Source organism: Sturnira hondurensis, unplaced genomic scaffold (assembly GCF_014824575.4).
Source record: "Sturnira hondurensis isolate 20B ecotype Veracruz unplaced genomic scaffold, ASM1482457v3 Scaffold0001872, whole genome shotgun sequence".
Taxonomy (NCBI): domain Eukaryota; kingdom Metazoa; phylum Chordata; class Mammalia; order Chiroptera; family Phyllostomidae; genus Sturnira; species Sturnira hondurensis.
Window position 1 is genome coordinate 38996211 of NW_028074503.1, and position 12404 is coordinate 39008614.

Sequence of the window (12404 nt, forward strand, 5' to 3'; positions counted from 1 at the left end):
TCTCCCTCACCTCCTCTCCCTTCCCTCTCACAGGAATCCGCTGCAGCCTGAGGCCAACACGCCTCTCCTGCTCTGAGGCCCGCAGTTCCTCCTTCTCCCTCAGGGTACGAGCCCGGCTCTCAGGGCCCAAGAAGTCCTTACCCTCACTGAGCCCTCTGCCCAGCCTGGCCCTGCATTTCCCCAGCTGAGAACAGGCCCCACAGGCTCACGGCCCAGGTGTCAGGGCGCCCCTCTGTGGGTTGCAGCTCCCCACGCCTGGGCATGCGCAGCCTCTTACTCTCTTACAAGTCCATCGCCCACAGGTGAGGTGTGGGTTCCCTGCCGACCTTGGAGATCTTCCTTCCCTGTTACTTCTCCTGCCACTTGTCCCTGTTTAAGATGCTTTCTGTTCCCCTTGGTGGTCTTGGCTGGTTTTGTCACTGAGCCCTGCAGCTGCCTCCTAGGTAGTGCGGGCCCTGCTGAAGCCCCAGACCCACGTGTGTGCGTGTGCGGCTCTCGCCCACCCGTCCTGTGGAGCAGCTGCAGGCCTGGGGACAGCACCCCGAAGGCGCCACAGTCTGACTCCCATCGCCCCGCAGAGCCTGCCGACAGTGGCCCAAGGCTCATGTCAGCCCACGTGGGCACTCGGGGAGGGCACGGTGGTCAGGCAGGAGCCTTCCCGAGGAGCTTGGCGTTTCCACTAAGGGCTTTTCAGATTTGGGATGAATTTCGTCTTCTCTCTCCTGGTATCTAAATTACAGATTTTCCAAAACCAATGAGTGTGTTAGAAATTTTAAGGCAGTGCTCTGGGGAAGGCAGTGAAAGGTGCGTTCAGCTGTCACAAAGCACTCAGCCTTATGTCCACAGAGGCTGGTGGGTTTGTTTGCTCGGACGCGCCTGACTTCCTGGCTTTGACTGAGATGATGCTGATACTGTTACATCACTGTGCTTTGGTTAGACCAAATTTGAACAACTTATACTTATGGTATAGTTGGCATTTGACTATACCTTGAGTGTGTTTGAGTATTGTGTAGGTTTTTTTCATGATAACAAATCATTATTCCTCCTAATACTTACTATAGTATCGCAGATTTTCAGCAGATAATCTAAGTGTGTTATATTAGTAAAATCTTCCCTTCCTGTGTACTTTTGTTCATTATCCTTCACAATGGCATATTTTGTTTCAATTCCTAAAACTTAAACATTTTAATTAATAATATACATTCTTTTAAAAACTGCACTGTGGTTTCTAAGCTCAGGTCTCTTAAATTATACTTGGTCATGTAAATAAGCTGTGCTTTGCAACTTTGGGTTCTTAACCTTTGCTCTTCACTATTAGCTTTATGTTTTTTTAATTATAGAAATAGAGGACAGCAGGAAAGTTATGGCTCACGTGGACTGTTGTTATTACTTTTTTCTTTTTTAAGGAAATGAAAAATGTTAGTTGTTTTATCCAAATCAAGCAGAGACGAACGTAGGACATTCTGCACTGTTCCTTTGGCCAAGCCTTTACTATCATAACAGCTTGATTTGTCATACATAATAATTCGTTTTTCATTTTAATGATTGATGGTGTGATCAGTCATTTATAGTTGTGAAGCATGTATTGTCTGTAGTTATTACATGTTATAGGAAAAAGAATACATCTTATTTATTTTCAGTATAGAGAAGTGATTATTTGAATAATGAAGTCATAGTCATTTAAAAAATACGAACATATTTATTTTAGCCACAAAACTGAGGTTCCATGATACCGTATGAAAATAACCAAAGTTGACGGTATGGGTCGCAGTTTCAGAAATTGCCCTGGTTCCTGGCTTTTGACGCACGCCCCTCCCAGATGGCCACCGTGCGTCACAGTCCTGCCCAGCCTGTCGTGCACACATGTCCAGACACATTCCGTGTTTAATGTTAAGGATCTTATAACATGCCAGTTTGATTTGTAGTCCTTCATACCATAGCATGCTAATTAAAATCATATTTTTGCACATGCCCTGCCTTCCATGTACATATGCAAATAGATGCTGTTGCCTCTCAGCTATTAGTAATTAACTTTATGAAGGACAGCTGTAACGCATAATTAACAAAAATGTTTGCCAGCCCTTTTACACTGCAAGTCACAATAGTAAATTTTTATTGTATTTTATTCTTTGCTTATGAAGAGAGCCGTTTGAGGCTGTCGCTCCTGAAGGAGATATAAATTGTTTAAGGCAATCACAGGATGGAATTAAACCGGCGTTGCCCCTCAGTGTCTAGGAGGGTGGTGGGCGTTCCAGGGACTGGCCACAGACGCCTGTCCCTGCCGCGTCTCGGTCCACAAAGCCGAGTTCAGTGAGCTGATTGGTGTGCAAAGTAAGAGAGCTTGTCATTTCTTGTCATTTCTTTTTCATCTCCCGGTGTCTCCCGGCACTTCAGCGCCTTGTTTCTGCCAGTGCTGCGGGTGCAGTGAGCGTTTGCATCACTGTCGAGCAGTGCAGCCTCAGATTATTGCTGTGTTTTTAAGGAAACTTCAGGAAGGCTACATTTCATTTTGTCTTTTATAGTCCCTTAAATATTAATAAAATGACACTTTCTGAAATCATCTCATGATTGAAGCGTGGGAGCACCCGGTGAATATTATATTGAGATACTGGTTTCTCGTGGCTTCTTAACTGACAGCGTGACGATGGCTGCAGAACCAAAGTCGGCGTGCTTGACGGAGAGGACGGGCCGGTCCACGTGCACACCGCCCCCCCTCTGGTCTCCGCGCACCCCGTGTGTCTCACCTGCACGCGAGCTTCCAGTCTGGCAGGGGCGCCGTTGCGACTTGCACTTCTGTGTGACATCTGTGCTTACATGCCCGTTTTGAAATCCTTTCTGTAGTTCTAGCAGAGAGTCAAGATTTAGTTGGGTAATTGCCTTCTCTTTTTTTCAGGGTTGCTTTTGTGATGAAGAAGCACCTAAACACCCATCTACTAGGCAAGCACGGCGTTGGCACACCGAAAGAAAGGTAATTTCCATTCATCTTTAAAAGTTTAACAGCCTCTTTTCGTTTCAGGGTTTGTTTCAGAAGGCCACTTCTGGAGTTTTTCCGGTCAGTCCACATGGCTTGCGTCCATGGTGCTCTTGCTGAGCGTCGTGGTTTGTACCCCTCTCCCACCCAAAGTCACTGTCACGGTGAGGTCTGAGAGGGCTGGAGGGACTTCGAGTTTGCGAACTCGAAGAACAACCTTGAAACAGTAGAGTTAGATTAAGGGGCTCTGGCCTCTGCAAAGACACTCACTGGAGCCAAAATAAATATGTAAGACTAAGCTTTGTCTAGTTTTTCCTGCATTTTAATTTTGAAGTTCTAAAATAGCATTTTTAAATTCTTATTGTAGAATTAAACATTGCCGATATTAAGAAATACATCTTTGTCGCCCTCAAAATGATACTAGAGTTGCCATGTCATGAACAATAATACTACAATTATTGTGTCACCGACTGCCAGGCTTTCTCCGCTGTTGCTACTGGGGTCGTAATTAGCTTCATCACACAGAGGTAGCCGTGTTAGGAGAACTGAAGTACAGCACTGTCGGCTGCCAGGTGAGCGGGGCTACTTTGGAAGTTTTAACTGAGGTTGAAACATGTGGCTCGCTCAGACCCGCTGCAGGTCCGCTCCCTGCCTTCGAAGGCGGGCCCCCAGCTTCTCCTCAAACCCTCCAAGGTGGCCTCAGAAGTCCTAGACGCCCCTGGAACTTGCTTGTGTTAATGTTGTTTTAAAATGTCAATAATCCTGCAACTCCTTCTGCCACGCTGTAGCCCGGGGCCTCTTCTGCCCTATTTTAAATGTCTGATTGTCTTTTTTAAAAGTTTAAGAAGCACTTAAAAGTGTTGTTAGTGTGTATGTGGAGTTTAACTCGGCTTTCCTATGGGAGGCGTGTTGTTTTCTTCAGCGTTTTTGTTTGGACGTGGCCTCTGTGCCGAAACCCTGGGGTGTCGCATCTGTCTGCTTTCCTATCCTTTCCCTGGTCACGTTATATTCAGTCTGAACCAAAATGTATGTGTTGGTCCTGTCCTGAATGCATTATTCGTGAAATTCCAAAAATTCCACATTATTTGAATTATAATTTGTGACCTGTTACGTTTCCGGAGTTCAAAGTTACGTTTCATAGTGTTTAAGGAAGTGGAGACAAAACATTTTTCTTTACGAGGTTCTCATTGCTCTCACATGCTTTGTTTCAATCACTTGTTCTGGGACCTTGTTAGCAGAGGATTATTACTCTCATTTTATAGGTCTGAGGACTGTGATTCAGGAATATACAGTTTGGTTTTTTCAAGATCTCACAATAAATGTTAGAGTTGTTACTTTCCTAACTCCAATCGCAGTGTTCTTTCTTCTACTAATTACATTATCTCACATTGGGACCCTTTACATGTAGGTACCTAAAGTATTTTATTCATTAATGAATTTGAATGAAAACCATCTAGGTCAGATAACTAACGAAAAGAACATTTTTCCTCCCTACTGTATAACTGTTACACATTTTGAGCTCTGTGTCATTTAACATTCCATGCACATATTTACCCCCCGGGCACCTTGAAAGTAGCAGGTTCCCAGTGTTGTCTGTGGTCAGAATGTGGACGTCGCCTTCTCCCGAGCACACCGGGAGTGCTCTCGCCAGCTTCCTGTTTTAGACTGTGCGGCGCAAAGGGAGTCTCCAAAGAGGTGGGAGGAAGGGGCCTGCCTTTCTCCCCTTGGAGATATGGCAAGCCTTTTTGGCATCATTAGCACCAGTTTTCTCCCAAAATCAGGAAATGACCTTCAAGTGGGAAATTTACACCCCATTTTCTGGGTGATTACCTTCTGAGTAGTCTGAGTTTGTCTAAACTAAACAATTTGATTGATTGGTTACCCCCTAAAAGCCCTGAACTTGAGGACTCTTGTCTATGATGCCAGTTTACGGGACCTTGCCTCTCCCGCCAGGACCTCGGGGGCAGCAACAGCATTATCCCCTAGCGGGTGTCCAGGGCCAGAGGAGACTAGGGTTTAAGTAGCACGGCCCAGCCCAGTGAGTGCCAGTGGGCTCCCTTCTTCCGGCGCCCTTCCTCCATCCCTTCCAGATGGGACCGAGGCCTTTCCATGGTCTTGGGAAACAAAGAAACTCTTTGTTAGCATGTGGAACCGGCACTTTAGGCATAACTGTTTTCTAAATTAAGTTACACATTTTTTTCTTACCTATTTAAAACATTAATGTCTTGGCTATAATTTTGCAAGCTTGCTATATTTTAATTTCTTCAGGACAGTATAATCAGTTTATTTTTTATGTTTTGAATTTGATTCTCGCCTTTTATGCATTGCATATTATAGCAAATAGTAATAGAAGTTAGCTAAATAGGCTGTGACAATTAAATTAATAATGCATTTTGTTTGCAAGTATTTAGGCTTTGTGCTTTGACTGATATATGCAAATATGATAATTTATTATAAATCAATTCTTATACTTACACTATCTTTTAATGAACCAATAAATTTTGTGAGCATGACTGTGATTAGCAACAGAAAACTAAATAATTTTAAATATATTTTTTAACTCCATGAACAGCTGAAGTGATGGCTTATATGAGAACATACTTTTATGTTCCTTAATTTGCATGGACTTATTTCAAGGTAGTGCACTGCCATATTTCTGAAAGCTTGTACACTTAAATGTAAATAACTAAATATAGCCAAGTTCAATTCACATTTTAAAATAATAAACTGCGCTTAATTCGCAAGTTCACTCTAAAGTATTCCCTATTTTAAATAAGGAATCCTCATACTACAGTAATCAAGATGTCCTCGTGACTGTAGACTCATTAACAGCAATCTGGACAACGAGCCTCTCCTCGCCGCTTACAGTGGAAAGGTCCACAGGAAGTGCGCCTCCTCTGCCGAATGGTGGCTTGCCCCACAGGGGAGCCCTGGCGGGTGTGGGTGTGGTTCAGCGCTGGGACAGCAGCTGGCTTTGAGTGACAGGAGGAGGAGGGGAAAGGACCGCTGGCACCCCAGATCTGATCCCTGTGGACACAGCCCCACTGGCAGCACCTAGGGGTGGGGTGATGTGCTCCCCAGCCCCGGGGCCCAGGCAAGGGTGGTTTTCCTCCTTGCTGCATGTGCAGATCAAAGCCTCAGTGTTTCTGCGGCGAGGCAGTGCCTGGAGGAGCCTCTGCAGGCCTTGCGTCTCGTGTCGTCATGGGTGTGGGGTGCGTTCGGGCCCCTGGGGCAGGCGCGGGGCTGGTCGGCACTTTTGTCTGGGGGCGTGTGTGTCCCCCACACCTCCTTCAGGTGACTGAGCCCTGACGCCCACGTATCAGACGTTTGCTGTGTGGTTGGTCATCTTTCCCATCAGGACCTGGAGGCTTAGTGAGCAGCACCATCCCTCTGCGCTGTGTCCTGCGTTCCAGACCTCAGCTTGTCTGACGCTGTGGCTCTGCTCCCAGCTCTGAGGGTGGGGCGCCATCGCTGCGGAGTGGGAGGGTGTGGGAGGCCGTTGGCGTTGCTCTGGTCTCCTTTCCTGTCTCTCTTTCTTCAGAACTTCTGTACTTATTCGTGACATCGTATGGAAGTATCACTATTGCTTCCTGTTCTTCGGTTTAGGTGCAGGCCTTACCCTTTTTCTTAAAACAGGAAACCCTGAAAGCATGTCTACAGGTCCATGCACAGCGGTTGTTGAAGGGTTGCCAGCCACACTTGGGTTGATGAGAAACTTCGGCTGCGTTTTGGTGAGAGAATAAGGCCCAACATAGAAACTCTGGGTTCAGAAGAGGGTGTGTTTCTGGTGTGACACGAACTCCGGCTGTTGTCACTTTACTGTTCCTTTTGAGGAGGCGATTTGCCTTTGGCTAAGTTGTCTTTACTCCATGTATTTTTCTCATTAATGGACCAATAGTTTTCCTCAGTGTTTATTCTGTATGCATGGCTGCGACACGAGTACTGTTTTCTACTTGACCCTGAAACGAGAAGCTGATTCTCACGGATGCACTGAGGGTGCTGTGGGGGTTGCCGGTCCCTCCTGCCGTCTCGTGGGGGCTTGTCGGTAAAGCTTGTCATTACTTCCCGTTCCCCGACTCTGAGCGTTGCCGATCTTCTTTTCCTTCCATGAGGGTCAAATTTAGCATGTTTTTAGGATATTGTCTGCTTCAAAAAATATTTACACAAGCAGTGACTCTGCTGAGCCAAAACAAGACACACGTATTAGTTCTTTTCGTGTAGGTTGCTTTATCACTATTTTCATTATCCTTTCTAGAGGGTATGTTTATTGATTTTGGAGAGGGAAAGTGAGAGGGAGGGAGGAAGGGAGGCAGGAACATTGATAATCTGGCCTTGGGGGCACAGAGGCGTGTGGGCTGCGTGTGATGTCCTCGAGTCCTCGTGTCTGGGTGTGACCTGGGCCCTGGACTCGGGGTGTGGTGTGAGGCGAGGAACCGAGACCCCCCCCAACTGTGCATGTTTAGGGAGGGGGTCTCCAGTGGGGTGTCTTGCCAGGTGGTGTGTGGGGATGGCGAGTGTGAGCCTGCAACCCAGGTGGAGTCAGGCTGGGAAGGGCCCTGCGGCCACAGGGGTGCCTTTGGCTTGGTGCCTGGGGGGCCAGGACAACGTGGAGGGCTTCCCGAGTCGCACCTGTGTTGGCACAGGCCTCAGACATGGGGCTGGGGGCACGTGGCATTGTCACCGCTGCGATCCTCGGGTTCCCTCTCCTCTCCCTTGCTGATTGCCCTGCCCATCCCTTGTGTCCCCTCCGAACAGGTCTGGGCCCCGAGTCCTGTCAGAGACCCGCTGCTGGGAGGCCCCCCCTGGCCCAGACATCTGCTTCTGTCAGGCTCATTCTCTTACCGGGCCCCCGTCCCCACGCTCATTCCTCCACGCCATGTCCTGCCTCTTCCTTGAGCCTTCAGGCTGTGCTCCATCTGTCCTGGCCATGTGCTGGCCATCAGGTCAGGCCCGGCCCACTGCCCTGACTTCTTCCCCAGGCTGCCCTGTGGCTGGTTCCGCCTCTGGCCGCTGTTGCCTCCAGCCACTGTTGCCTCCCGTTAGAGACCTGGGGAGGCACGCTGCGGGGCTGTGGCCGCACTGTGCCCCCCTCCCCCGCCCTCTTCCACCGTGCAGGCTGGCCCGGTCGCTAGAACAGAGACGCATGCCTTAGCACTGAAGCTCTTCATTAAAATGACGTCACACTCCACGGCCTTCTTTCATTCTTGAGTAAAAATAGATAAAATTGAATTTTGTGGCAATAGTGGTCCATTCTTTTTCTAGTATGTATGTTGCCATTGCTCTTGCATGTAAAAATACATTGCTGTTTTATGTGAGAAATCAATTTTTTAAGGGATTGTTTTTTGCTACCATTTAGTCTAGTAATTCAAATCAGATCTTTTCACTTTTTAAAAAGTCAATGAATAAATGAGCCCAAATATGATGGACCAGATGTGTTAAATGTTCAAAGTATAAGTGTTTTTCTCTGGCCGGCGTCTAGAATATTTTTGGCTGTTCTGTTCTTTCCTTTTACCTAAATTACTGTTAGAATGCTGGGGCTCGTACATCTGGACTCGGACTAAAATATGCCTTAAGCTCTTGTCTTTAATTCTTAGCGCCAGAATTAAAGAGAACAAAAGCCTGTATGTTCGCCGCAGCCTTCAATTATGGTTAATTACCAACTTTATACAGTTTTCATTATGCACACTGACTTTTTGTGAGCGGTTCTTTATATTCATGATGTCTTGGTCCAAGATTAAAATTTTTCCTGAGGAATTTTCAGGAAACTTAGAGCCTTTCTGAAATAATTTTTATAAAGTTAGAGCAAAACAATTTGATCATCCATTTTAATAGGAGAGAAACAAGATGCTCACATTTCATTATCTACAGAGCTCCAATAGGAAATCCAAGGGTTTTTGTAGGTTACTCTCTAGGATATTTCCCTCCCGTGTTTTGGTCCCAGGGTCACTGGTGTAATCCCTTGGGAGCTGAAAATACCGGGCCCGGATGCAGTGCTCCTCCGGTCCTCGGCACCCACTGGAGAGGGCGGGCAGGCGGTGACGTGCTGCAGGGGATGCGTGGGTCTCGTGTGGATCTCAGGACAAAATGACTGTCTTACATGCAGCTACTTCCTTGCTCCTTTCTCAAGAATCACGACATGGATTGACGTTTCCTGAGATGTTAGTGCCTCCGAAGACCGAATCAGATGAAATCGACACTCAGGCTAAAAACGGTCACCCAATGGCAATTTTGTGTGAGCCAACCTAATCCCACTAGAACCGTTTCTAGCACAAGACGTTAAACTAGAGATCTGCCTTCCAGGGCAGCAACCGTTTCCATGGAGTTCTGGGGTGGTCTGTTTCTTTCTTGTGGCGTGGACAGTGATTTCCTAGACATGGAACTTCACATGTGTGGTTAGACGTCGGGCAGGGTGAAACACAGTATCTCCCTCTCCAGTGTCTCCCCTCGATGTCCTGTTGGGAGCCACGCCACCGGGCTGCCAGGCCAGGGTCAGTGTGTGCCTCCCCCCCAGGCCCCACGTTTGCCCCAGTGTGCCAGCCACTGCCAGACTCCCAGTCTGGACCACCACCTCCTGCTGGCAAGAGGCCGGCATGCTGCTCTGCATGTCGGTGCTGTCTTCCTCGGGGAAAGGCCTGCACCCGCCTCCACAAGCCATTGCTGGCGGGCGAGGGCCGAGATTTTCCTTTTCCTTCTCAGCCTTGCAGAGGGCAGCCCACACTCGGTGGGCCGTCAGGGATTTAGGACAGCGAAGTCTGCACTGGGGTGTCTTCAAGATGGATTTTTCCTTAGTTGACCTAATAGATGACTTATGGCCACATGATGGAAATGGTACCACCAGAGAGAGACGCTTTCTGCACCTGTCCATATCCTGCTCCTCGGGGGAGCCCGGCGAGGGCGGGCCTTGTGCCGGTGGGACTCAGGCCGCCCACCCTGTGCTCTGAGCAGGCCTGTTCCCATTTCTCAGGGAGGCATGCCGAGGCCCTGAGGTCATGGCTATGCAAATATAAGGAATGACACTGTGCACGCACACAGTGTTTTATAGTTTAACCAGTGGTCGTTTTTAGGTAAAAACACATTCAAGTTGTCAGGCGCTAAGGTCTCCGTAATACCCGTGCCCCTTTTCACACTGATGGGCAAAGAGTTACGGAAATAGCAGGTTCGGTAGACCTTGTGGAGTTCTCGTTTAAGTTAGACCCCGTTTGTCTTTGAAGTTGACTCTGCAGTGATCATCTCACTCGCAGTGGCAGAGCGCCGTGGCGTTCCGTCTGCCTCTGCGTCTCGCGTTTGTGACTGTAACTCGGACGTGCCGTGCGCTGGCAGCCGGGAAGTGGCAGACCCGTGGCTGGGTTTCAGCTCTTGTAGAATTTACGCCTTTGCCTTTGTTGCTTATGTGAGCATCAGATTTTTTAAGACGAGGAAAAATTTTAACAAAGGAGTTAGCCGAATATTATTTATGTTGTTGGTACTTACAGTAATTGCACCGTATTTCAAAGTTCCTATGAATTTTTGAGTCCTCTCTTTTGATTAAACAGAAGGAGAAAAACCAGCGTAGAACACCACCATGTGAAGCAGTAAAAGCTGAAGTGCCCCGTCTGAGTTCGGAGGCGGGCCCAGAAGGCGCCACAGCAGTGGGGTGCCTGCTCTGCGCCCTCCGAGGCACGGCTCCTCATCAGGCCGGAGAGGAGCCCTCATCCCCGGAGCTGTGTGACTTGTGCGATTTAACATTCCTGAAGTTATTGAAACTCTTTGGACTTTCTGGCTTGGGTCAGACGTGCTGAGAGGCCACTCTGTCGGGCTCGTGCCTGAGTTGGTGACGGGCCTCCACCTTCAAGTCTCAGTACAGCATTGTTGGCCGCGCTGTGCCTGACGGGGGTGTCCAGTGCCTCTGACAAAGTGGTTAAGTCAGAGGAACTTAGTCCGACAGACCCAACTGTTGGAGTGGATGGAAACGGAGGATGAGCGAAAAGCCAAATAACCCACTCATTCTTAGCTGGAAACACGAAATCGGGATAAACTGAAGTCTGTAACGTAGATTCACAGACATGCATTTTATGGTTGAGTGGGCAAACGAAGAAGATGGGGGTCTCCAGAGCTAGACCACCGGCAACCAGAGGTGGTTTGCCGCCCACCCAGCGGTGCGCCTGGAGGTCTGCGGCCTAAGGCTGGATGTCCAGCGGTTAAATGGCTGCCTGCGTGGAGATGGAGACGAGCCGGTGGGTGGTGCTGAGAGCCAGGTGTCTGGCTGGCACACGGAGGACGCCCCGAGGTCGGGGAGAAGGCGGCCCCGCATGCCGCAGTGCGGGCTGCGCGTGACAGGGGACAGATGACCTGGGCAGCACTGTCGCTGTTAGAAAACCTTGCACCTTGAGGAAGTTGTCAGCACTAACAGTGTGGACCCCTTGGCACACGTGGCTGCCGCGCACATATTAGTTACACGGAGTTTACTCGGAAACTTCAGGAGCGTTTTCCTTTGTGTAAAGTGAAGTGAATCGTGGCGGGACCTCCGCTGCCCGCATTGTTGAGGGACACAAGTCTTGAGAGTGAAGAGCTTGCTCTGCGAGAAGGGCCGCGAAGCCCAGGCGTGCCCCCTCGGTGGGGGAAGCTTGGGGGCAGCCAGACTTCTCTCACGGCAACACCCCGCCCCCGGCTTCGGGCAGCTGAGGTTTGGCTGCTCTGGTTAGGGGCCCTGGTCGGGTCCACAGCGTCTTAGGGAGGTCTGGGCAACCTTGGTCCTAGGACAGGAGTGTGTCCTCGAAGGGGCCTTGCAGTCCGAAATGGCCTTGCTCTCCTGTGCTCCATCTGAAACGGCTGTTTTGCTTTGAGTGATCATGCGAATGTCTGCACTGCCGACTTCGTCTCTGTTTCTGCCGGCTTGGGCACCGAGCCCCCCGGAGGGTTCAGGGGACGTGCTGGGCCTTGTTGGCCCGGGCGCTTCTGCTGCCCAGCGACCGGCTTCCCCACAGGGCTCGGGGGGCTGCAGCTGCAGGGGTGCTTGGGTGGTGGGGACTCCGGGGGATGGCACTTCCACTTAAGGAGGTTCTGAAATATGAATGCAGAGTTCATTGTTTTCTTTATTGGAAGAATTCATAGCTTTATTAATGATTCTAGGCTGTATTTATAGAACCACTAAGATTCTAAAAGGGTCACTATTTTTTTAAATGGTTTAGTACCATTAGGGAGGAAACGTATGTTCTGTAGGGCTTCCGAAAGGTCTCCGTTGACATGCCTTGCAAATGTCAGCAGCCTACTATATTTAATGTGCCCTAACGCCAGGTAGCTTCTTGCAGAATAATGGAGCGTTTTGGAATTTAAAGGGAACCTTTAAATGTTCCAGGTGTGAAAACAGTTTCAGAGAGACTTTCCCCAGATCACCTCCTGTGCAAGACTGGGGTGGTTAACAGCGAGCGGCCTGTGTCTGCAGGGTCGGCGGCTG

The 12404-nt window shown here is 49.0% G+C and overlaps 1 protein-coding gene across 1 annotated transcript in view; it reads left to right on the forward strand.

Annotated features, from left to right (window-relative positions):
- The window catches only part of ZNF407 (zinc finger protein 407), a 302977-nt gene that overhangs the window by 130881 nt on the left and 159692 nt on the right, over positions 1 to 12404 (forward strand). The window contains exon 4 of the mRNA XM_037035872.1: positions 2894 to 2968. Within this exon, the coding sequence (XP_036891767.1) occupies positions 2894 to 2968 (75 nt within the window). The remainder of the gene's footprint in view (positions 1 to 2893; positions 2969 to 12404) is intronic.